Source organism: Lytechinus variegatus, chromosome 1 (genome assembly GCF_018143015.1).
Source record: "Lytechinus variegatus isolate NC3 chromosome 1, Lvar_3.0, whole genome shotgun sequence".
Classification (NCBI taxonomy): Eukaryota; Metazoa; Echinodermata; class Echinoidea; order Temnopleuroida; family Toxopneustidae; genus Lytechinus; species Lytechinus variegatus.
Genome location: NC_054740.1, coordinates 58,389,941 through 58,417,936, shown reverse-complemented (window position 1 = coordinate 58,417,936; position 27,996 = coordinate 58,389,941). Strand labels below are relative to the sequence as shown.

At 35.3% G+C, this 27,996-nt stretch overlaps 1 protein-coding gene across 3 annotated transcripts; it reads left to right on the top strand.

The window, feature by feature from the left end:
• Positions 1-7: 7 nt before the first annotated feature.
• On the top strand, positions 8-27,312 carry LOC121418221 (serine/threonine-protein kinase 3-like). 3 transcript variants are annotated; one of them, XM_041611979.1, is made up of 13 exons: positions 8-150; positions 746-826; positions 2,392-2,572; positions 3,130-3,192; positions 3,427-3,591; positions 4,080-4,247; positions 5,097-5,234; positions 5,976-6,089; positions 9,525-9,554; positions 15,400-15,592; positions 17,715-17,933; positions 18,293-18,459; positions 25,602-27,312. In XM_041611979.1, the coding sequence occupies exons 1-13, from the start codon at positions 137-139 to the stop codon at positions 25,758-25,760; spliced, it is 1,692 nt and encodes a 563-aa protein (XP_041467913.1). In that variant the 5' UTR covers positions 8-136; the 3' UTR covers positions 25,761-27,312. The 3 variants fall into 3 exon arrangements, with proteins under 3 accessions (XP_041467913.1, XP_041467896.1, XP_041467904.1); XM_041611962.1 differs by having other exon boundaries at positions 18,293-18,549; XM_041611970.1 differs by lacking the exon at positions 9,525-9,554 and having other exon boundaries at positions 9-150; positions 18,293-18,549.
• Positions 27,313-27,996: the final 684 nt, after the last annotated feature.

Genomic DNA, 27,996 nt, shown 5'->3' with positions numbered 1-27,996 from the left:
TATCTGCGAAGATTTCCGGTTTGTTTTGTCTTGACTTGATTAGGCTGATACTGTTCTTTACATTGCAATCGCCGTTGATTACCAATCGATGTGAATTTGTCATGTTTTTCAGATCTGTCTCTGGACCACGGCAAAGATGACTTCAACAAGGTAAAATGATATTTATTGGAAGTTGGAACAAGGATCGGGTAACCTAATGTGTGACGTGTTTTGTAGAAATGAACAAGATTTCATAAACCACACACAGAATTGTACATGTGGGCACAGGTTTCAAACGTGGATTCGGCCTAGCTTAGACGTAGACTAGATCTAGCCCACTCTTTTTAATTCTCACCAATCAATCATGAAATTTAATACCTTCAAATGAGAGAAAACACATTTAAATTAACAAAAAAGCCATATTTGTTCGGTTAGATGACACTCAGCTCAGTTGACGACATCACATGGCTGATTTTTAATTAATAGGGGGGCCTAACGAATAACGATATTCGTTTAACTTTAAGTTTAAGCAACAATTGAAGCCCAGTTTTATTTTGATTGTTCATCATGTTCATGTATTTCAAGACTTTTATTTTAATATTGTTTTCAATTTACCTTAGAAAATGTAACAATACTTTGCATTTGTGGCCATGTTTGTTAACTAAAATTGATCACAATTTTGCCTTGGCTTTGGCTGTGATGATCTTTTTATAAACTATTTTATCTATCCTATCTATCATTATCTCATGTCAAAAATTCTTCTTAGTATGTTGAAGAGACTAAGTGAAGATGCACTCACTAAGGAGCCTGAAGAGGTGTTTGATCTCCTAGAGAAATTGGGAGAAGGGTGAGTAAAAATTTTTACGTTGGATCCTAGGGCCGATTGCCCTAAAGGGTTTTTGCAAGAATTGCCTCTCGTGTCGCCAATTCATTATGTGGCATGTGAAAGCATTTTAAGTAAAATACCTGCAAACATTTTATTTGTTGTTTAACAAAATCTTTCTGTATGAAATGTTGTGATATCGTGAAATTGTATTAAAAAATGATTTAAAACTAATAAAAGCTACCTAAATTTTTGTTATTTGTTTATCTTAAATTCCAGAAATATCCTGCATATAGCTTATCATAAAAGATGGGTGACACGAAAGACGGTCCTTGGAAAGAGCCTTTCATGCAGTCGCCTCCCCCCCCCCCCCCATCTGCATGTACTTCTAACAAAGTGTCACAATTTAATGAAGCTTTATAAATGGAGCATTGCAAGAAAATTTTTAATAGAAAATTGTTAGATTAAAATGTTAAAGTAACAAAATATTCATGCGACTGATTTATTATTTTGAAATGAGACATTTGTTAAATTACGGGTTCATTGATGAATTGAATATGAAAAGTGACTGAGGAGTTGTGCTCAAACATTTTTTATTGAACCAGAGATGAGTTTGAAGTAATAATCTTATTGCCAATAAATATTGCCATAGAAACTGCTGTTGGGTCTCTATTACCGGAAAATAATGTCACTCTTTACATGATGAAACCCTACAATAAAAAAAACCTCATCGGCTTATTTTTGTCATTTCGTACTTGTAATATGTGTTGTGTAACTACGGCAAACACATTTCTCTAAGCTAAGGCCCCAACCTTGTATAACACTCCTAAGGTCACTCTTCCTTTGTCTCATATGCTGCTCCAGTTGAAATCAAATCTCAAAAGGTCTCCTAAAATAAATATAAATGAAGGAGGAATAACACAAAATATCACAGATCTTTACAAGTTGATATCAGTGACACCATTGACTGTACTTCTAAATCTCACTTGTGCCAATGCAACCAAATCATTGATTAATTCAATCAATTAGATGTAAGGATATTGTTATGGTCAACCAAAAACACTCTAACTGCTATTGATCAAGAATCAATGGAAGCATGGAAGGATGTCATGAGATAGTTCTGAATATTATTAAGAACGACACAATGTTAGCATAAGGACTATGCAATGGATAAACTAGGAAGCATGAGCAAGGGGACATTGAATGAGGGAATGAAATGACGTAAACCCGGTGAAATTTGGTTGCTGTGTCAGGGATATAAAGTATGTGGATTGTATTGATTCGATGAAGGATGATATCATTATATGGAATATTAATAAACAAATTAGATGTAAACATTGAAGTTTGGAAAGCAAAATGTTAAGGCAGGTAGTGATTAAATCTAGAAAATTTGATTTGCACTAGTTGACTATGAAAATGGCACCAAGGCTTGTGAATAGGGGATCGGCAACCATTCTGTTACATGTAGATGACCTTCAATTCATTTTTAGGCCCAAAAAATGGAAAATGATCAATAATAACTTCAGCAATTCCTTGCATATTGAGAAGTTGATAAAATAAGTTATTTTCTGATGTTTTTCCTTTCCCAGTTCCTATGGAAGTGTATACAAGGCAATGCACAAGGAGTCTGGTCAGGTCTTGGCCATCAAGCAAGTACCGGTAGATACAGACCTACAAGAAATCATCAAAGAAATCTCAATCATGCAGCAATGTGACAGCACTTACGTTGTCAAGTACTATGGAAGCTACTTCAAGAACACAGACCTCTGGGTATTTATTTATAAAAATTATCACATTTTATGCTATTTTTAGTTTTTTTACATTGTCTCAGACTTATAGACCTGTATTCTGAACTCAGGTTCGATGTTAACACTGGACTGGTCTAAAGTTGTAGTTTGATTATAGAGAACCATTTATGTTACACGAACCTTTTGATTAAGGGATGGTCCAGGCTGAAAATATATTTAAATAGATAGAGTAAAATTCCCAAAGCAAAATGCTGAAAATTTGATTCAAATCAGATGTAATTCATTCTATTCCCCCAAAGCTTACTCTTACATTGAAATTATAGGAAAACTCCATGAGCCATCTTAAAATTGTTATGATATGGTCCAATTTTCCACTGGTGAGATTATTAGCTGTAGTCCAGGCCATGGTAATAAATCTTAAAAGTTATATTTCTTGGGACTGTGGGAGGGGAGGGGGGTTCTGTTCAAAATACAAAATAAAGTGTTCTTTAAGCCCTCTGATCAATGCCAAGTGGCATGTACATTTGATTTTACATGTTGTCAGTTCACTGTATTTTCTTCTCTCTTTTTTTCCTGTAGATTGTAATGGAATATTGTGGAGCAGGTTCGGTATCAGATATCATGAGAAGAAGGAATAAAACGGTGAGTATCTGGGTGCAAACATATAGGCTTATAGATGCTAAAATGGTTAAGTTAACTTGTATCTTGCAGAGGGAGCACAATAGTGTAAACGTTGGATAATCAGACATCAAAGTTCTGAAAAGTTATCTATTAAATTCACGCTCATACTCTCCCTCTCTTTGTCTGTTATCCATTCAAATTTGGATTGTCTTTATATTATTTCTTTTTGTCTTTTTATGTTTCTGTTTTATTTAGTTGAATGAAGCTGAAATAGCAACTATTCTCTACTCCACATTGAAAGGCCTAGAGTATCTCCATTTCATGAGGAAAATACACAGAGACATCAAAGCAGGAAACATACTTCTCAACAATGAGGGCAACGCTAAACTCGCTGATTTTGGTGTTGCGGGGCAGCTCACTGTAAGTCCTCCAGGTTTAGATATGTGCTTTTTTTATTATTGCATTTTCTTTCTTCCTACATATTCCCCATTGTAATGTACTCAAACTGCAGAGTTGCAATCTCATTTTTGAAATAATGTATTTAATGATTTTACCTCAAAACAGTCAAACTTTAGGGTAAACTGTCTCTTAAATAAGATAAACTCTCCTCACATTGATGATTGAAACTTATTTAATTTGCAGGAGCTCTTGATCATCTCATTTTTTTTTAGAATTATGTCTCTGTGAGGGGCTAAAGCAGCAGTGAAAATGTATCTCTTTAATTAAGAATAATTAAAAAGTTATGCTATAATTATAAACAAACATGTGAATTTTGCAGTTTCAGTCGATGATGGAACTTCCTGTACGCACTGTTGTTACTCTTTTACAGAGTGTCTGCTATCTCTTTTCTTGCATCAATCAAAGCATATTTTATTTTGCACCTTTTATTGTTTTTTTTTTCATTGAAGGACACCATGGCAAAGAGGAACACAGTGATTGGTACACCGTTCTGGATGGCACCAGAAGTAATTCAGGAGATCGGCTACGATTGTAAAGCTGATATCTGGTCATTAGGCATCACAGCATTGGAGATGGCAGAGGGGAAACCGCCCTATGCAGAGATACACCCAATGAGGGTAGGTATATGGTGTTGAAGATTGGCTATGATTGTAAAGCTAAGCATCACAGCAATAGAGATGGCTGAGGGGGAAACTGCACTGTGCAGAGATACCCCCTGTGAGGGTTGGTATATGGTGTTGAAGATTGGCTATGAGTATGATTGTAAAGCTGATATCTTGTCATTAGGCATCAGTGTCTGAATTCTTGATGTTATGGTGGTATGCAATTGAGACCTCAAATTCTTCATAATTATCTTGATGCATGAACAACCACCCTATCTGTTTGTAGCTGGAGAGGTAATATTAATTCTGAATCTTAGAAAGTTGCCAACTGCTTTTATTTCATTTCATCTCCTGATTTTATAGTCGTCTTCTCTGTGAAATGATTTTGATTTCGGAAGCTGAATCTTTGACATTTCCCCTTGTGCATTGTCACTACATCCGATTTACCAAGTACTAGGTGGGATTAATATGGTGTGCCAAAGACTAATAAAGTGAGATCCATATGTATGAAAATCATTTCCCTTGTGCGATAAGCATTAATCTATGTATATGTTTATAACCACTGGAAGGGGGCAGAAGGCGTATTGCCACAGTTATTCAGTTAACTGCCCCCTGACATGCCAGTGGTTAATTTCTATTCATATTGTTCATTCTTTGATATTTGAATTAACTGCATTCATCTTGTAATTTTCATTTTGCCAAATGAATGAAAATAATGATAATAATCATATTTATACTAGTAGTTGAGCAGTTATCTAAATACATCTTTTATACAAAAATGATAAACTCAAAACTCTGGTCAAAGTTGGTTGAAACATAATCACAAGATGCCTCTGTCTTGAATTTCACCATCTCGATGTGCAGGCGATCTTCATGATCCCGACAAAACCTCCACCTACATTTCGAGATCCTGAGAAATGGTCTCAAGACTTCATTGATTTCACATCCAAGTGCCTGATCAAGAACCCAGAAGACAGAGCAACAGCAACAGATTTATTACAGGTAAGTGCTGGTCCAGGCAAGGTGCTTCGAATCAAAGTTCAGGGCCCCATCGTAAAAAGAGTTACAAAAGATCTGGGCCCCGTCGTACATAGAGTTACGATTGATCCAATCAACGTAATTCTATGGAAATCCGTCAGTGTCATAATTTCTCGTACAGGAAATGTGCACAATGTCCTTTGTAAACAAAGGAGAACATACCAAATTGTCAAGAAATCAATGAATTCATTTCTAGATTTTTTTTCTAAAAACTTGTATCTTATATATTGACTTTGCTGGCTTTCCATAGTTGCTTTTGATCGGATCAATCGCAACTCTTTGAAAGATGGGCCCCCAGTTGTAACAGGGCCTGTGTTAGTGAATTGTTAGTGCTAACGATGTGCAGCGGGTACTGAGTTCAATCTGAATCAAATAAAAGACATCCAAATTTTCATGTCTAAATTAAAAGGGGGTTAAATGATTCTTGGAGAATAATTATAATTGCTGAGAAATTGACAAAACTCTTTTGAGTATCATTGACATAATATTCCCATCCCTCAATTACATAGATTCAGGTCAATCAAAATTTTAGTTTGAAACGAATCTATCACAACCCTTCATGAGACAGGGCTCAGAAGTCCAACATGAGCAAAATTCCAGCATGACAAAGTCTTGATGTTCCATACTAAATTTATAATGAACTAAAGATTAAAAAACTGTTTCTGAAAACGGAGCTCGATTATTCTGCTTTCTCTGTGTATCTAGCACCCGTTTGTTAGGAATGCTAAACCAGTATCGATTCTCAACACTATGATCAACGAGGCCAATCACATCAGAGAGAGAGAAAAGCTCAAGGAAGATGATGACGATGAAGGATCTGTGAGTATCGTTATGAAAATATTGTCTAAAAATAATAAGGTTTTTCTCTCCTTTTTTTTCTTTGTGTTTTGTGTTGAATGTGGAGTTATTTCAAAAGGTCGGGTCCAGAGGCAGTGATTATCCGTTTTAGAAAATAGGCTTTTCTGTTTCTTAAAAGGTGTAATTTAATTACAGACTTGATCAAAAATGGAAATTTCATAGAAAATGCATGCAGCAAAAACATGAATTCTGTGTTGCAAAGATAAGTGTAATTAATTTTTCCTCATGAAAAGTAAAGGACCACATACTAATTTAGTTTTGATTTACCACGATACGGAAAATCACTGTCTATACAGAGTTTACTGTAAATATAGGTCTCATTTTTATTGAGTAAGTGTGTGTGTGCCTTTCATTAACTCATCCAACTGAAAATTCATTTCTCCTTCTCGTGGGTACCTGAGGCATGTTCTGTACTTGGTTATCCATTCATCCATCCAAGTGTGAACAGGTCCAGGCCATATGCGTTGGGAAAGGGTCCATGCCATGTGGGTAGAAAATGGGTCCACCATGTCTCAAGAAAAACGTTTCAGATTTTTGCAAAAGGGAGCATATGGCATATGAACAGCTATTGAGTTTATGATGTGTTCACCATTTAGAATTGTGTAAATTGGAGACACACTTTGGTTATCTACAGGAAATTGCATCTATGGCATTTGCTTCCTTTTTTCAGATTATGATTTTAAAGAACTGCTACTACAATGCAAAGTAAATTTCATAAGAACATTTCTTGACTTAAGCTGAATTATCCTTAAAAAAATATCCTAGAAGATGTCCAATTAGATATGTATATAGACATCACAATGGATGACATAGGAGAAAAGTCACTCTGAATCATTAATGAAGATAGAGTTGATAATATCACTTTAATAAATGTTTGAGATTTATAATCATTTGTGTAGTTGTTCCATTTGACAAACATCTAACAGAATGTACAACAGAATAACATGTTGCATTGAAAATATGAAAGAATACAAAAGGCTTCCCCTGATGTATTCTCGAAGGTGCCTTGAAGAAAAAAAAGGAAATTGAAATTGCTGTATCAAACTCCTATGTCTGTTCTTCTGACTCTCGGCAATGTTGCAGGTGATATCTAAAACATCATATAGTTGTATGACAAATAAACAAACTCAGCAAATTATATGCTTAAAGTCAACAAATTGCAAAATTCATACGAAATTAGATGTCGCAAGCATAACTGTCAAAGAAATAGCATGCAAATGAGAGAAAATAGCAGAAATTTTACTGAATGATTTGCATTGAGAAAACTTTTGCGGAATGAATTAAACGGTAAGTTTGAAAATGTGATTCACAAAAAATAATAGTGATGGAAATGCTAATCTAATTACATTGTACAGAATATTCTGTGTTGTGATATAGGCCTTCATCATATGCATCATAGACACTGCATGACAAAGCTCAGGAAAAAAAGTTCAACAAATTGTTTATCATCCTGTACATGTAATTGTACTCGTAATTTGGGACAAATGGCATTTTTTTCAGATTTGATTGAATCATTGATGCATATGGGCTCCACACTAACTTTTTTTTCTACTGGTCCAACCTGTTCATGTCAGATCAGTAGATTCCCAGTTTTTGTCTCACCTGGGGCCCATTGCAGAAAGAGTTGCGTTTAAACGCAAACCAAAAAATCAATTGCAAGTCCCAAATGCGCGCTGCTGATTGGTTGAAAATCAAGTTGCGCATGATTTTTAGAGTTGCGATTGATTGCAACTCTTTCTGCAACAGGCCCCTGCATAGCAGAGTGAGACTATAGGCGCCGCTTTTCCGACGGCGGCGGCGTCAACATCAAATCTTAACCTAAAGTTTTTGAAATGACATCATAACTTAGAAAGTATATGGACCTAGTTCATGAAACTTGGCCATAAGGTTAATCAAGTATTACTGAACATCCTATTAGAGTTTCATGTCACATGACAAAGGTCAAAGGTCATTTAGGGTCAATGAACTTAGACCATGTTGGGGGAATCAACATCAAAATCTTAACCTGAGGTTAAGTTTTTGAAATGTCATCATAACTTAGAAAATATATGGACCTAGTTCATCAAACTTGGACATAAGGTTAATCAAGTATCACCAAACATCCTGCATGAGTTTCACGTCACATGACCAAGGTCAAAGGTCATTTAGGGTCAATGAACTTTGGCCGATTTGGGGGTATCTGTTGAATTACAATCAAATCTTTAAGTTTTTGGATCTGATTCATGAAACCTGGACATAATAGTAATCAAGTATCACTGAACATCCTGTGCAAGTTTCAGGTCACATGATCAAGGTCAAAGGTCATTTAGGGTCAATGAACTTTGGCCGAATTGGGGGTATTTGTTGAATTACCATCATAACTTTGAAAGTATGTTGGTCTAGTTCATAAAAATTGGACATAAGAGTAATCAAGTATCACTGAACATCCTGTGCGCATTTTAGGTCACATGACCAAGGTCAAAGGTCAATGAACTTTGGCCATAATGGGGGTATCTGTTGAATTACCATCATAACTTTGCAAGTTTATTGATCTGACTTTTGAAACTTGGACATAAGAGTAATCAAGTATCACTGAATATCCTGCGCAAGTTTCAGGTCACATGATCAAGGTCAAAGGTCATGTGAGGTCAATGAATTTTGGCCACATTGGGGGTATTTGTTTAATTACCATCCTATCTCTGTAAGTGTATTGGTCTAGTTCATAAAACATGGAAATAAGAGTATTACCAAGTATCACTGAACATCTTGTGCGAGTTATAGAAGTTTTCAGAGTCAGCACTGCTGCTATGTTGAATCGTGTGATGTAGGTGAGACGGCCAGAGACATTCCACTTGTTTCAATTTTTTACTGGTCTGCACCTCAAATTTATTTGTCCCTTAAAATGAAGAAAAACATTGAAAAAGACTTGATTTTTATTTTCTGGTCTTTAATTACTTCTATTGACACCCCCCCCCCCAAAAAAAAAAACAACCATACAGACAGTACACACACTCAAAATTCACGAGAGCCATTTATTATGATGCCAGAGCCATTTTTATCGTTTACAAAAGTAGAGAAAATATAATTTTTATCAGTTAGATATATTTTTTACTGGTCATGTCTGACCAGTAAATCCGGCTATTTCAGAAAAATTCTGGCCAAACTGCAATTTCTACTGGTCTGGGACCATCGAACTGGTGCTAGTGTCGCACGCTGTATACATAGTTGGGAGATTTTCTGCACAATGTCTGGACAATAAAATGTTGTTTGGCTTTGATTCTGGGCTTTAGTTGTTTTTTTTAGTGGTGTCTGTACCTATACATGTTCACTATAACATTTTTGAAAATCATTTATAATTTGATGTGCAGTGACATACATGTCCAATTTGTATTTCTCCCTAACGTGTGTTTTTCTCAGGATTTTGAGGATGATATATACACCATTGTGGTAAGGTTGTGCATGCGTCAAATGCGAGAATCATGGAATCATTCAGCATGATGTTCCCTATATAGGTCCTCTTTCTGTTAAAAAGAACGATCATGTTTGCGATCGCATCAGTGCATATGCGCTTGTCCTTGTCAGTGGTCATTTTCCATCCAGTCGTTAAAAAAGCTAGGCATGATAGATTCAGATCGAGTATATATTTCCAAAATCATTATGTAGAACACATGATATTTAATTAATAAAATATACATGTATTTTGAATTGAATGTGCATTCTATTACAAACACCAGTGTCTCAAAAATGTATTTCATAGGAAACTGGATTTCAATGCACATATCATACAAGTAAATTGTCTGGTATGGCTATTGTTTTGTAAGAAAGCTGTTGTTGATCAACTGCAGTTTGAGAGAAGAAATTATGAAAATCATACCTTTTTGGTTTCATTTGGTCTTTTATTATGTGGATTCTAAAACCTGGATTATAAATCTGATTTATATAATTGTTCTTTGCTAGGAGCAGTGTTAACATGTGAAGAGTTATATCAGAAACAAAATAAAAAACTAATCTAAATCATGATTGCTCTACATGTATTTCATTACAGAACACTTATAATGTTAACCAACGTAGATACTTAAAAATAAGAAAAGCTTACATATTTTACTTATAAGAATAAAGATAATGATAACATTTGTTAGGTCGTCGTATGAAGCATTTTTGTGATTCGAAATGCATAGATTATTCATATCAAATAATAACTAATCTAATAAAATAAAAACTAATCTGATTGATCTACATTTATTTCATTACAGAACATTTATGATGTAAACAAGCTTAAAAATTTTAGTATAATATGAATGAGATGTTAATAACATTGTAAGGTTGTCATAAGAAGCATTTGTATGATTTGAAATGCATAGATCATTCATATCAAATCTACATGTATATGAAATAGAAATAGAAATTAATCACATGCATACTGTAGAGCTCAATTCCTTTCTTTTCTCCTCTGTATTGAAAACCGATTCAAGAGGCTGACAAGATAACAATGAAATGTACAACATGCATGAGGATAAAATGCCAGTATTTTGCGATAATCGCTTTGTAAGAAGCAATCATATGTATGATTCTACATCCTGTTAAGGCATACTGGGGAAAGACATACTGGCCCGAATTAATAAAGGTGGTTTTGAAAACCCATGCCCTTTGTGAATTCAGGGCATAATGTTTTATTAAGATTTGATAGAATCAGTCATTGATATTTGGTGACATAGCATTCTTTTGCATGTGTTGCATTGTGTGCATGATAAGCTCTTTTGATTTAGGATAATGAATAGACCAGAGCTTTATAGCTATGGATCTTAAGGTTGATGATTATGCGTTATTGTACACAATACTCGATGCAATCAATCTTAAAAGATTTTGATCAGATGCAAAGGTTTGTATGACAGGACCTGAAGTCAGTAGTGTAATGGAGTTCCAACTGGAATTTAAGGCCCGTATTCTGAACTCAGGTTTAAATTAAACCCTGGTTTAAAGTTGTGGTTCAACTATGTAGAGCCAGTTGGGGGCACAAATCCCTAAAGGTACACATCCAATTTATTAACTCATTTGACACTCAGATTGTCTGTGAATGATAAATGGAGTATTTTGAAGTATTTTTCTTCATTATGAAAGCAACAAGAAACAAAATAGTCAACATAGGAGATATACAATATAAGCAGAATTTTTTTAAGTTTTGGCTCCCCATAATTTTAGCACAGAGTTAGGCCATGGTTTAAGTTAAACCTGACTTCAGAATACAGGCCTAAGAGTTTTAAATTTATCACCTGAATCAAGTCAACCCCAAACTGAAGTCAACTTTTGAACTCATCTCTAATGAGTTTAATACTATGTAGGTGGTGCATTCATCTCAAGGGAATATAAATGTATGTCGCAAGTTGATATTTTGGAATGTCTTCTATGTTACATAAGATTTATTTCATTTATGAAACGTCGTTGGGCAGAGCGTGATTGTGAAACTGTAAGAGATCTTGTTGTTTAAAAAGTTAACATATTTGATTTTTGAAGAGTTTGTACCCTCAAGCCATTACTCCAGGTCCACGTTCAAAGCAAGCTCATTGGGCACTGATCTATCCTTGACCCCATCCTGACTTATTCCAATCTAGACCTTTCAGTTTCCACTCTTTAGACATACTATTTCAAATGTAAACTTCATTTTCATGAAATAAAAACAATTTTCATTCTTTCATATAATCATACATTAATAAGAAATACTGGAAAAGCATAGAGAGTAATTTACATTGATGTTTGTTTGTTTTTTCTTCAAATATTCACATTAGAGAGTAGGCCCTATATCCTTGTGAGGTATACACGTATGGGGAAGTGATTTATTTCTTCATTTTCTTTAATGATTCCATTTGCCGATCAATAATATTCAGTGTAAAAATACATAATTGATAAGAAGCAATAATGATTATCAACTATTATTTTTGCTGTGCGAACGCATTCGTTGAGAAATTAGTGAGACAATGGAGTATCCCGCGTGTGTTCAGACAGATCTGACATGAAATCTCTTGTGCCTTATATAGCGCTTTTTTTTCAGAAGTCCCTCCGTAGTCTGCAGGAATGGAGCATATACAGTGACATTTTTTGTATTTAAAAAAACCTTGTGTATTATGATAAAATATAGTAGTAGTAGTATGGTATTTATTCAATCAAGAAAACTGGCAAAACAGTCCAAAGACTGAAAAATCCAGTTTACAGTATCAACAAAGGCAAAATACAATGTTCATAATGATGAAATATAAGCAAAAAAGTACAACCAACCATATCATATTGCACAATTATAAAATATATACCAGAAAAAAAAAAAGATGAAAAAAAAACTTAAAAAATAACATGTTCATCGATGAAGCCTGTACAAACGTCAAGAAGTGTGAAGGTGTAATTCCAACAGAAAGCAACTATATGTAGGGCATTAAAATTTCATTATTGTGGTGAAGCAGTTCTGTCAAGTATAATAAAGTCAGGTTTTGAAATGGCAAATTAACGTTGAACATTGCATTCTTTCTACTTGGTTGCCATGGTTACTAACCAGGAGGAAGAGGAGGATACGGAGGGTAGACTGGTAAGCCAATCAGAATTCAAAGAATTTAGTATGCCAAGGAATCAGTGCAGGAATGCTTTTTTAACAAGATTATTTTCAGCATTGCATGCTTCCTAATTTCAGTTGACTCCCACACAAAAATTTGTGTTCTTGCTTTCAAAAGCTGATCCATGAATGTTTTATTTTGCATGGTTTTTTTAAGTTGTAATTGGAATGCATATGTATCAATTTATGATGTAAAATAGGATTTTTCAGTATTTTTCCTTAATTCTAAAATGCAAACTTCATACTTTGTTTTTGTGATAATTGCAGTAATTATGATTTAATTATATTGACTAAAGTTTATGAAATGTATATCATTCATGATATGGTATTTTATTTCTTTGTATCACACAGACTCAGGGCTCGAATTAATCCAAGGCCATCCAAGGCCATGGCCTTAGATGCCCTCAGAAATGGCCTTGATGCCCTTTCAAATATTTGTAGACTATTGCTGTGGCCTTGGTGCCCTGCGGTATTCCAGTGCATGTGCCCCATTGAAAAGTGCATTTATTATTGATGCCCTTTTTTTGGTGGCCTTGGATGTCCCATAAAGTGAAAACTGCCTGCCCTTTCCCTTAAGTGCCCTTTTAAAAAATGGCCTTGCCCCTTTAAATTCTTAATTCGAGCCCTGCAGACTAATGTTTGTCATAAAGTGATAATTTTAAAATGCATCTATTTGAAGGGGATGTTCATCCTGACAAAAGCTCGTTGTAAAAATGGCAGAAAAAAAGTAATGAAAAAATATTTTGAAGTTTGAGGAAAATCCATCAAAGATTTTAAAAGTTATTAGAATTTTGATATTTTGATTTATGATGTCATATGCAAGCAGCTTTGACATATCATATAGTAAAAAAAAGTCAATAGAATGTCATTTTCTGAAAAAAAATTGAAAATGGTTTTTATTTTACCTTTAATATATCAACAGACAAATTATTGTACACCTCCTGAAGAAATATATATATATTCATCATGAACTATTACAAAATTGAAATTCATGCATTTTATATTGCCATAACATATGGGGCAGCTGCTTGTATATGATATCACAAATCAGAAACTTAAAATTCTAATGACTTTCTTAATCTTGGATGGATTTTCCTCAAACCTTCATCAATATATTTCATTATTTTTTGGATATTCTGAGGACAAACTTTTCTCAAGGTGAACTTCCCCTTTATGAATCAAAATTATTAATTTTATCATGTATTTATTTTGATTTAGTTAATGATTGATGCTAATGATGTATAACTAACTAAATGTTCTTTTTTTAGATTTTCTTCCGTTTATTGTAAAGAAATGTGTATCTTTTTCCTTGCATATATTAAAACTGCTGTATTTTTCCTATGCAAGGCTTTCTTTTCAGCAAGCATTCTTCTGTGAATTAATAATGACTACTTTTGCAGCAGAACTATTTTGTTCAAAATATCAAGTTATTCTGTATATAACATTTCTTCATATTCCAAGTTAATTTACATCCTTATCTTTCTGTGGTCAGGGGCCTGTTGCAGAAAGAGTTGCGTTTAAACGCAAGTCAAAAAATCAAACGCAAGTCCCAAATGCGCACTATTGATTGGTTGAAAATCAAGTTGCGCATGATTTTTAGAGTTGCAATCGATTGCAACTCTTTCTGCAACGGGCCCCTGATAGATGACTGTGCGAGGGTTTGCAACTTTACATTGCTTCATAAAACCCTGTTTAGAATACTGTACGCATGTATACCAATTTTTTATATTTGATAGAGCAAGTCCAAATTTTTAGAGAAAGCCAAAAACTTTCATCCATATATAACCCTATGTCCCTCTTTTTGTGAAAGTATGTCTATAGGTTTGTGTAGATAAGTTAGCAATGTCCCTATATTCAATGTGGGCTTGCAATAATGGTAGACCATTGCATGGTAGCATATAAAAAATTGATATACAAAACAAGCAATTTGGTGTTATCAGAATATTATTTGTAAATGGTCAAAGGACATGCAAGCAAAAACAATAGTTTGTGTTTAGAAACAACATATGACTGTGCAAGAAAGCCTTTGATATACTGTATAGTCTGAAAGGTCCTTCTAATGAGGAGATGAAACCAATTTTGACTAGTCATGACTGATATTCATTTCATATAGAAAATAATTTTCAACCTATCATTATTGATATTGCTAAATTTTGAGAATCATGCTAAAATTAATTACTCAGTCTGTTAATAGGACGGCACTAGTGTTGGATCTAGCCAGGTTGAACACAATACCATTTCAGGGACCATATTTTTTATGCACAATAGTTGACCTCTCACTGTTGTGTCCAATCTGGCTGGATCCGCGTCTGGAGAGCGCAAACTATTTTTATTTTAAGAAGCAGATTGGTAAACTTCATATTTAGTGACGTAGACTATTTCCTCTACAAATTGCTACAATTAGCTCATATTGTGGCTGATCTATTTGAAGTTTCAAGAAGCTGTGAGCACCGAAATCGGTAGCCTGGCTTACTAGTAGCTGGGGTAATATAGGATGCCTTGAGCATATTGCTTGGTCCTATAGCTTAAAACGTACACTCAGTTGTTCAATTAACTGCACCTGTAAGTGCATGTCTGACTGTACCAAAAGTTACTATTGAATTTGAATATTAAGCGTGTCTTTTATATTACAGCCCCACATGTTGCAAAATCTGTTGTGCTTTTCTTACTCTACTCTTTTTTTTTCTTTGATGACAGGATGATGAGGATGTTGACAGTGGAACCATGGTAAGAGGGAAAGCCCCTGTGATCGGTGATGACGACAGCGGTACCATGATCATCAGTGGCTCGGCAGGGAACACGGCAAACACTTTCATTGAACATGAGGACGTAACGGACATTGATAGTGGGACCATGATTGAACATGGTACAATGATTGATCATGATAGTGGTGAGTTCACAGAACTTTATTCACTATTATATCCTTGATAGTGGAGCTATGATAGAACATGGTACAATGATTGATCATGATAGTGGTGAGTTCACAGAACTTTATTCACTATTATATCCTTGATAGTGGAGCTATGATAGAACATGGTATAATGATTGATCATGATAGTGGTGAGTTCACAGAACTTTATTCACTATTATATCCTTGATAGTGGAGCTATTGTAGAACATGGTACAATGATTGATCATGATAGTGGTGAGTTCACAGAACTTTATTCACTATTATATCCTTGATAGTCTAGCTGTGATAGAACATGGTACAATGATTGATCATGATAGTGGTGAATTTATAGAACTTTATATTGCCCTCTCAGTTTTTCCATCCTATGGGATTTTTTTTCTTTTGTGTGACCAGGACATGGGAAGTCTTCAGGACAGTTACATAGTAACAATCAGACCCCAGTGCTTGTTAGCCAGTCAAAATCAAGGAAAGATGTCAGAATGACAACTTGAGTTCAGTTCTGAAAATCTAATTTCTGAGCTGTCAAATGATTTTGTCATTTATGATGACTTTCATATGAAACATTCTAGTGCAAGGTGTGGATGCACTGCATATTTTATTTCAAAGCTCTTCTATTGTGATTGACATCTAAAAACCTTATTAAAAGTTACAAATATTTACATCCCAGATGTGTATATTTACATCCCAGATGTGTATATTTAAACCCACTTTCAGAGTTATTTTTATATTTAAAGAAACAAAAATTCTGTCATTCCAGTTCATATTTTGTATCTCTTACTGATTGTCAGTCTATGCCAGAGATACAGTGTCTATACACAGTGAGTGCATCCTTAAAAAAAAACATATTTCACCATAGCTCATCCTCAAAATGATAAGCTGGCCTGGTATAAAGAAGAGCAGACCAGATAGGATACCTCATTTATTACGACAATAAAGCATTTGTTCCTATTAAAAACACAGATCCATACATATTGTGTACATTTTTTTTTTTATTAACATACATGTATCCATAGAGCAGGGGTTCTCAAACTACGGCCCGTGGGCCGGATCTGGTCCGCAGAGCTTCCCAATCCGGCCCGCGAGACTCTGCTGGATTTTTTTAAATCACTTTTAAGTCACAATATGTAACATGGCTCAATATGGTTACATTGTGTAGACCTAACCGTAATAAAAGTAATGGCAGTCAAATTAATTGACTTTTAAACAAAGTTTAGTGGACTTAATATTCTGTCTGTTCGATCTACTTTCTTATTAGATGACCAGCGCTGTTCTCACCATGTTTGGATCTACATCCAGGTGCGAAAGTGCATTTTCCACAATTATCATTTTTAAAGAACTAACTCATTTTTACGTTTTTGTTTTTACGTTTTTGTTCATGGTTTTGGAAAAAAGTGGGGGGCTGAAGCCCCCCTCCCCCCCCCCCCCCCCCCCCCCCCGCTTCTGCGGCCCCTGCTTGACCAGTGAACATTTGCACCAGTGCCTTCGTCTGGCAATTGCACCGTTTGTGCCAAGGTTCAAGCAACTTGTTGCTGACAGACTGTCAATTTTTCCATATTGAAAGTGATTAGGAGACTGACATCCTTGCTAGAGACTACTATAGACATGCTCTATCATTCATTCTTCTTTGACTTCAAAAAAATAATGTTACTTCAAACATTATCTGTCTCCCCAATACCAGGTATTTACAGGTACAATCTAGATTCCTTTTAACAAAGTACTACAAATTTGTTATCATTAATATTGACTCTCGCTGTATTTTGAAGTCTTTTCTAATTTTGCCTGCGTTCCATATGAAACTGTTATAAATTTGTTGGATTAAATGCTCCCAAAATAAGGTCCATATTGCACAAGAGAGCATCTAGGATCCCGACCACAAGGGTCTTTGCACTTCGCGCACATTTTTTCTTAGTATCCACTTCACCCAGGCCCTTTCAGGTTTACTTGGTGTCTCATCTGGCCCTTCAAAGAAAAAGTTTGAGAACCCCTGCCATAGAGGGTATGATGTACTCACTCCTGATGAATATTATTCATGTTCAGAGACTATTGCGCAATAATGGTTTGGACATCATCTTACATGAATGTTGTTTTTTGCATCATTTAGGGACCATGATAGAACACGGCACAATGATTGACCACGATAGCGGGACCATGGTCGACCACGATAGCGGGACGATGATCGACCACGATAGCGGCACGATGGTGGACCACGACAGTGGAACGATGATCAAACATGGAAGTTTGAACGACCTGGAATCCAATATGGGCACCATGGTTATTAACAATGATGACAGCGATTCGGGTAATGACGGAACTATGAAGAGTAAGTGTGCATTAAAAGATCCTCCTTATTAGGGGATTAGTAGGGCTATTAATGCTTGATTTCAAGATCAGTTATTTTGATAAAGATTAAGTTCATTTCTACTGAAATGTACAAACTCCGCCCGAGGGCCTGCCGGGCATGACATCGCATTTCAGTCAGTTATTAATTCCTGTAATTTTGTTGTGGATGTCATGATTTTATGTACGTTTTGAGACTATGCTACTTTTATGTTATACTCTGTCATAGATTGGTAATTGTTTTATCGGGGCTAGACGCTTCAGTTCAATATTTTATATGAATTTTTGGTAATATTTTTTTGTATCACTTTAAACTCTGATATTTAATTTCACACTTGATAGGAACAGACACAGCCAAAGCAGATGCCTACAAACCTCAGTTCCTAGAACACTATGAGAGACAAGATGAAGCCAAGCAAGCTAAGATCTCCTCACCTCCTATCAATCCATCTAACGCACCCACGGTACCTTCTAATGCCCCTATGCACGTTGCCCCTGGTAACCATCGGGTGAGTGCTCCTCCCCCTGCTAATCAAGAGGCCCCACCCCCAAAACCACCGCAATTCCACCGGCCATTCAACGAAGCAGACTTTGATTTTGTGAGTTTCTGTTCCTTTTATTTGTTTTTTGTTTTACTCAGGTTGTTGCTTTGTTATGATTTTGTTCCACTCATCTTAAACTAATATTAAGGAAGTTTGTGATGTAGTCTAGTGTAGTAATAAAGTTTCAGAGCAAGACAAGCTAGAGTTACGGTCGAGGGATTTTGAATTAGTTTAGAAGTCCACAAATCGTTCATAACTAACAATGTTTGTGTATGATTTCAGGCATCGTTTTCATGTACTAATTCACCTCTTTTTTCACGGTCACTTTGTAAAATAAAGGGGTGGGTAGATAGAGGGTATTATTGAAGGGAGAAATTATGTGTTGTGGTTATGACTTCTGCCTTTCAATAAGAGGGTCACAGGTTCGAATCCCTGGGGGTACTCCGGCCTAAAATTGTTTGTATCTAAATAAATAGAGTAAAATTCAAAGAGCAAAATGCTGAAAATTTCATCAAAATCTGACAAGAAATTTATTGAATTTAAAAATTTAACAGTATATTTTGAGAACAGTTGTATGTACGTTTCCATGAATATTAATTAGGTGGGCTGATGATGTCACAACCCCACTTTCCTTTTTACACACCCGTCCTAGACAAGACGTGTTATGGTATCACGCTTGGTGTCCTTCCATTTGTCTGTCTATTAACTTTTCGTGGTAAACGCGATGACTTCAGTTATCATATAATTTGGTGTGTATGATACTAGCATGGATCCCAGGAAGCTTATCGATTTTGAGATCCAAAGGTCAAGGACACAGTGACATGCTTTCATTTTACCCTTCTGAAGTCCTTGTAAACGTGATAACTTCACTTTGAATTAAGCTAGGCTCAAATAATTTGGTGTGTTTGACACTATAGCATGGATCCCAGGAAGCCTATTGATTTTGAAGTCGAGAGATCAAAGGTCAAGGTCACATTTATGTGCTTTCATCTTACCCTTCTGAAGTCCTTGTAAACACGATAACTTTGGTTTGACTCAATCTAGGTTCATGTAATTTGATGTGTATGATACCAACATGGATCCCAGGATACCTATCGATTTTGAGGTTCAAAGGTCAACGTCACAGTGTCATGCTTTCATCTTACCCTTCTGAAGTCCTTGTAAATGAGATAACTTTAGTTTAATTTTACTGAGGCTCATGTAATTTGGTGTGTCTGATACGAGCTTGGATCCTAGGAATTCAGGAGTCAAGGGTGAAGTCACCACCTTCCACTTTTCTTACTTGACCAATAACTCCATTTTCCGTGTTACAGGCGGGCATATTATGTGCTCACCTTAGCGACACTCTTGTTTTATGTTATTAGAGGAAATCAAAATTGTTTCATTTTTTTCATACATGTGCAAATGATTTGCCTCCCTTATAATGAAGAAAGTTGCAGCAATGAATATCTAATCCACGAAATCAGTTGTCAAACCAATTTTTTTTTGTGAGGAAAAAATTTGAATAAACCATATTTCATATAATGAAATACAAAAGAACAAGTGGTGATACTATGCAACATCATCAGTTTGCTCATTGAATATTCATGAAAATATGCCTGGAACTGTTTCGCAAATCTTCAAAATATCATAACTTTGTTATTCCTTGTCAGATTTTGAGTGTCTTGTTTGTCTGATTTTCATTTATCTGTTCAAATCATTATTTTCATCCTGGAGTACCCCTTAAAGCAAGAAATATACCTGCAGTGGTGCTCAGAAGTAAGTGAACCCCACGAGAAAATGAACATCAAGTTTCACCATGTTTTAGATACTTAAAGGTCAAGTCCACCTCAGAAAAATGTTGATTTGAATCAATAGAGAAAAATCAGAGAAGCACAATGCTGCAAATTTCATCAAAATCGGATGTAAAATTAGAAAGTTATGACATTTCAAAGTTTCGCTTATTTTCAACAAAATAGTTATATGAACGAGCCAGTTACATCCAAATGAGAGAGTCGATGATGTCACTCACTCACTATTTCTTTTGTTTTTTATTGTTTGAATTATACAGTATTTCAATTTTTACGAATTTGAAAATTAGGACCTCCTTGCCAGAAGCACAAAATGTTAAAATAAATGGAATTCTACATGTTTAGGGAGGAATGAAACTTCATTTTACATATGACAATGACGAGAAAATCAAAATATTTCATATTTCATATAATAAAATTCAAAAGAAATAGTGAGTGAGTGATGTCATCAACTCTCTCATTTGAATGTAACTGGCTCGTTCATATAACTGTTTTGTTGAAAATAAGCGAAAGTTTAAAATGCCATAACTTTCTTATTTTACATCCGATTTTGATGAAATTTTCAGTGTTGTGCTTGTTGAATTTTTCTCTTTTTATTCAAATTAAGTTTTTGTTGGGGTGGACTTGTCCTTTAATTGTGAAGTCAGGTGATGAAATATTACATTCAATAAAGTTTGTTTCTCTGGGCTCTCTGAACATTGTAGTATTGTTGTCTCCATTCAACACTACGGATGAAGGAGTGCATTTTGTGGTGGGGTTTACTAACTTATGAGCACAAATGTACATTGTTCTACACACAACTTAAAGGGGAATCCAACCCAAATAAAAACTTGTTTTTATAAGGAAAAGAAAAATCAGACAAGTTGATAGGTGAAAGTTTGAACAATATTGGACAAGCAAAAAGAAAGATATGAATTTTTAAAAGTTGTAAATATTGGTAATCACTATACCCATGGAGATTTCAAATTGGCCGCATATGGGATGTCATAGTGATGTAAGGCAAGGACTACTCTTCCATGTACTCCAATACATATTATGGCTAAAATGTCATTTTCCTCAAAAGTTTTATTTCAAATTATATTTTTCTTTCATGAGGACATAAAACAATATACTACACGGGTTATATTTAGATTACTGCCCCAGGGGAATGGGTACTTATTAGAAAACCACAAATCCCTGATAATAAAGTACATGGCCTATGGGAAAGTTGTCCTTGCCCCTTGTCATAATTTACTTACCCAGTTGCCAATTTGAAATCTACATAGTATTAGTGATCTCAATTTTAAAGCAGCCATAACTTTCTTATTGCTTGTCCAATTTCTTTCAAACTTTCACCATTCTGTTTAATTTATTTTCCTCCTTCCCAACACAACATTTTATGGCCAAGGCTAGATTCCCTTTAATAGGTACCTGGTAGGATTAATGTCTTGACTGCACAGGCTGAAAACAACTGTTAAATCTGGGGTAGTAATAACAGTGTGCCTCAGAGTATATTATTTGTAAAAAGGCGCTGTATAAATGCCGATTAGAAGAGGTTGATGAAAAAAAGAGGCAAGACAGAATGGTTTGATGGAAGGAGAGCATGTATGCTGCTGGGAAGGTGTGGTTTTAATAGGGAGGAATTGTTGAAAGTCTGCTTATGATTGCATCATAGGCCATTTTCTGATGTGGAAGCTTGAAGTTCCCAAGCACTTTGTGGTTAAAGAGATAGTATCATCTCTTAAACCATAAGTGCTTTGGAACTTCTAAAACAAAAACTTCAGAAAAAAAATATCAGATAATTTTGCCCATGTTAAAGATACCCCCCCCCCTTTCAAATCAGTGCATGACAAGATTAAATGCACTCAGTTATAGTTTATCCACGATGTATTCTCGTGGTGCCCCAAAGAGGAAGTAGGCAAGAAAAAGCAATGAATTTCAGATAAATCCTTTGAAGCCCCATTTTTTATATATTTTTTTTAAGAAGACCATGAAATGTACTAAGGAGATAATCTCTTTTTTGACGCAGACATATGCATTAGTTTGAATCGGTTGGTGCATGCATGACAGCCTCTCATTTTCTTATTTGTTGCAATGATTAAACTAACACTGGTTATCATCAGTTGAATCGGCCTTGGAAAAGTGGAGATTACAGGTTCTGTTCACACGGACATGGACCATAGTGTGAACCTAGCAGACCATGTACTATAGAGTACCAAAGTGATGACGTAGGTTGCGATGGTGTCATGACGGCCTGGTTCTAAACAAATGAACCCGGGGGGCCATTTCATAAAGTTGTTCGTAAGTTAGGAGCGACTCTACGAAGGACTGGTGATCCTTTCTTACGTGCTAAACCATCGCCAATTTTTTTATACCATTTACCACAAGAAAGGATCACTAGTCACTCTCAAAGTCGCTCTTAACCTACGAGCAGCTTTTTAAAATGGCGCCCTGTTATGACTCTCAGAATGAAGGTAACAACCAGGGACATAACACAACACCAATTTTGCAAATACACATGTGTATAGACGATCGTGCAGCTGCGACTTAGTTCAGAACCAGCCGGATCGTTGTCATGACATCATGATATCACATTTAGGTACTCCATAAAGTAAAACAAATGTTTTGAAATACATGTGCAGATGTGATTAAGAACTATGAAGAAATGGATTTTCCCTGTTATTGATGTAAAGATCTGGGCCATCATTATGAATATGGTATCTATGCCATTATGTACTACCATGGAAGCATTGGACCTGATTGGCTGTTTACATGTAGTTCTATTACCATGGAATTTTTTGTAATGGCAAAATCACCATAATCGTAAGTTCATTTGAAAGGTCCCTGAAATGATACCTCTACTTTTAATCATTTCACGATGAGCGAACCTATTGTTTAGGGGCAGGGTGCAATCTATTGTTTCCACCCTCCCCCCCCCCCCCACCTCACCATTTGAATAGTATGACATCATCTGTCTTCACCCTGGGAATCCTTTATATTACTTAACGCTTGATCATCACTTGGATTATGACGCAAAAGTCACATCAAAGAAGCAAAGATTTTGCCTTCAATCCTCTTACAGGATGACGTGCATTGCTACATCATAAGAAAAAGAGGTATTATCCCTCGATGCCATTTGTCAGTATCTAATCAAAGAAGACAAACAAATAATGAACGTTGGAGTATCTTTTAAGAAAGGGGTTAAAAAAAACAGGGCATTAGAGATATTGTATCTCGCCCACTTGTGAAAATAACTGAAAATATCGCCATCTCCTTTACCATGCAACAGAATTGTATCCAAACCTCATCGTGAAAATACCTGGTATAGACTGGAATACCAAATCAAATTTGAGAAGGGCAATTTCATGAATTGCTATGTCTTTTCACCTTCCCCTGTACCTACTCCACCCCCTCGATATAAATTCCATTATTGCACCAATATTTTACATGCATGAAGGCTATTAATGTGTTTGTGGGTGCAAACTAGCTGAGCATTGGCGGCGGAAGCCAAAAAATTTAGGGGGGTCCAACTGAAAATTTGGGATGGACACAGGTAAAAAATTTGACAAGCAAAAAAAAAAGGTAGAGGGGGTCCACCTGAAATTAGGGGGACACAGGAAATGAAATTGACAAGCAAAAAAAAAGAAAGGTTATCAACAACAAAATTTAGGGGGGAACAGGACCCCCCCCCCCCCCTGCTTCCGCTGCCTATATAGCTGAGAAATCTAGAAGATGAAAAAGTTAGAGAACAGAGTTGTTGAAGAAGCGTTAGTGAGTAAAAATTTAGAGGAAAATTCAACAGTTTGAAAATAACTTTCACCCTTTTACTCCTGGGGTATTATTTTTTTATACGCCCGTTCTAGACAGGACGTATTGTGGTATCACGCTCAGTGTCCGTCCGTCCTTACCATGTGACCCACAAAGGCATCATAACATGAATTTACCCCCATACCCCCAAGTGCATATATCACCCAAGTTTGGTTGCCATTGAAACATGTGCAGAGTTAGGTATCATCATTTGCAATGAAATTATTGCTAGCTGAATCTAAATCCTTCTTCAACGGATCAATCCTATGGAAGTCTGGGTACGTTTAGTTATTGTCTGGCTCACTGGAGGTGGAAAGTGTGATTAAGGGATCCAAATGTTGTCTGTATGTCACAAACATTATGACAGACCAAACTTGGGTTGCAGATGTGTTTAGGGGACCTGCATGGTGCAGTAGGTCATTTCAGGCAAACATTACAGTTTATGTGCAAGACTCTCTCATGACACATAACTCTGCAACCATGTCTCACTTTTCAACCAAACTTTGGGACACTGACCTCTGAACATTCTCCTGCCAGACATGTAGGCATACATGTACATGTATGTCCACAACGGTATTCTTAATGAATACACCTGATCAAAATATGAAAATAGGTCAAGTCCACCTCATAAAAATGATGATTTGAAAAAAATAGAGAAAAATCAGACAAGCATAATGCTGAAAATTTCATCAAAATCGGATGTAAAATAAGAAAGTTATGACATTTCAAATTTTCACTTATTTTCAACAAAATAGTTATATCAACGAGCCAGTTACATCCAAATTAGAGAGTCGATGATGTCACTCACTCACTATTTCTTTTGTTTCTTATTGTTTGAATTATACAATATTTCAATTTTTACGAATTTGACGATTAGGACCTCCTTGCCTGAAGCACAAAATGTTAAAATAATGGAATTCCACGTGTTCAGGGAGGAATGAAACTTCATTTCACATGACAATGACGAGAAAATAAATATATTTCATATAACAAAATACAAAAGAAATAGTGAGTGAGTGATGTCATCAACTCTCTCATTTTTAATGTAACTGGCTCGTTCATATAACTATTTTGTTGAAAATAAGTGAAACTTTAAAATGAGATAACTTTCTAATTTTACATCCGATTTTGATGAAATTTTCAGTGTTATGCTTGTTGAATTTTTCTCTTTTTATTCAAATCAAGGTTTTGTTGGGGTAGACTTGTCCTTTAAATAACAGAAATGTCCGAAACCATGCTGAAAACATAATTTCTTGGCAATACTGTGGCTATAAATGTTGCAAAGATTAGAAGGGATTTATTCATCATTGTAGTGGTTATATATTATCAGACTGCATATCGACCTGTTGCAGCTTGGATAGTAAAAGAATGCATGGTACCGATGAGGTAAGTATTGGTCTTGAGATGACTCCTTTCAAATTGGCTGAGCTTAGTGATTTAGTCAAATCTTCTATGAATAATGTCAGTTGTGGCTTTAATACCCTTCACCTACTGTATTTTACTTCAATCTTTCTCAATCCTCTTACTGTTCAGTTGAAGCAGCTATCAATAGATGAATTACGGGAGAGATTATCGTCGTTAGATCCCCAGATGGAAGCAGAGATTGAGGAGCTTAGGAAGCGGTATCAGGAGAAGAGGAGACCGATCATTGAAGCCATGGAGGTCAAGAGAAAGAGAACGCAGCATTTTTAATGGTCATTTTCTTACTCGTTGCAGAATCAATGCCATATTTGTTCAATTTGTATTGTTTCAATGCCTCCCCTCCCCCTCCCTCGAAAGGGGAAGTGATATTTGGAGTCTCAATTTGTAGTGTAGTAAACAAGTGACTAACCAGGTTCATGTGTCAAAGGTTAGGGGTCAAAGTTGCATTATGTCTATGATATCTGGGATCTTGCCATTATCTGGATTCCGCAACCTATTCAAAGATGGGTGTTAAGTATTGAAAATAAAATCATGATTTGTTTGATGAATTGGTAATTCAATAACATTATCAATTGCTGACAGACAAGCCTAGATGCGAGCCAATATCACATACCTTTAAGAACAGAAGCGGGCAGACCAGATATTATCCGAGTAGCATAGATTTTTGACATGATTAAAATATGGTAAACTACATTTACTTGTAAATCACAGCAACATACGCTTTTCAATCAGATATATTTTGGACATCTTTTCTGTAATTTTGATGACATAATAATTCTTTCCTTTAAGAAAAAAGAATGAATGCCTATTTGATTTCGGCATTGAAATTCACTCCTGAAAATTAGTTGAATGATTTAGTATTTTGTTTGTTTAATACCGGGTAGATATTGAAAAATCTCACTATGGATTAACTGCCGGTTAAATTTTGAAAACCAAAATCTTTTGATAAATTATTGCATAATTTGTTCTTGAAAATTCAACATGAGTGTATTGATATGTTAATTTCTGTGAAATAGGGAGTATTTTCTGGCATATTTGAATGGGATCGAGAATCTAGCGTATGTTGCAATAGAAGAACAAAAATTAAAAGTAATAAATAATTCAGAAAAAAAATGACCGTCCTTATAGCTCCATATTGATTACTTCTCCTGGATTGCATTGCTACCACTTTTTACCATGTCTTTATTTTGTATCAGATGTATTTAATGTACATACTGTAAATATATTAGATTATTATGTAGAAAGAAATTATTTCAGTCTCTCCTATTAGAATTAAGAATTTAGTGTTCTGTAAAATCTTTTAACGGGTGTGTCACAAATATGTGTACGATACTCTATCATAAAAACATCTTAGGATTGTAATTCTTCCTCTAGATTTTAACAATATTTTGTGTGAAAAATCACAAAAAGAGTAACCACTTCTCATTTAAAAAATAAAACAGAAAACTAAAAAAGATATTGTTATATTTGTAGTATGAGTACAAATTAAAAGTAACATACACATAAGATACACATGCTGATAGTGGGTGAAGACGAAAACAGAACACATTATGAAAAGCAAGTCTTTGAAGCGTGTATATGGAAATTGAATACTTATTTTTTGTACTCGGGGATGGTTTGACTTGATTTCTCCTTTCCTGTATTTTTTTCATATATGTCTCATTTTCATAGACCCCCTTTCCTATTTTCATCCTTGTTAATGGAGTCCATTTGCATCAACAAGTCTGGTTTCTTTTATCTTCACCTTCCTTTCTTTTTGCTTCTTACCTTTTCATGTGTGTGTATAGATAATGAATACCCGTAATTATTTTTTTCTGAAACTTTAAAAAAAGCAAGATATATGTCAATTAAAGTGCAAATAGTATTTTAATCTTCCCATCTTGTACATATTTATGTAGATTAGCATAATATCTGTTCATGTTCAATCTCTAGAATTACTTCTCTGAGAACCGGTAGTTATATAATTTGCGTGTTTGTAACTCTGTATATTTTTGTTTGGTATTTGTTCTGTTTCTGTGCTACGTTAACCCTTCAAAGTTATGTTATAGGTCTACCACATATTCCCATTTATTTAAAGGAAAGTATTCACATGTATTTCGGGTCGACACTGCGCTTCTTATTTGGGGCTGTGAAATTTGATGATTATTCAATGGAGTATCAAATATTAAAGCAGCATCCAGTAGTGTGATTAAAAACAATTTCCTGTTCCATTACAAGTGTTGTTGTAGTAATGTGGAGCATTGTGGCCCAGTGGATAAATCCCCGGACTTTGATACAGAGGGTTGTGGGTTCTTATCCCAGCCATGGCATAATTTCCTTCAGCCCCCCCCCCCCAAACAATGATTAATCCGCATTAAAATGCACTCGTCCAAGGTGTGGTTAATGGACATGGAGTTTTCTGGCCCAGTGGATTAGTCTTCAGACTTTGAAACAGAGGGTCATGGGTTCGAATCCCAGCCATGACGTAATTTCCTTTGGCAAGAAATTTATCCACACTGTGCAGCAC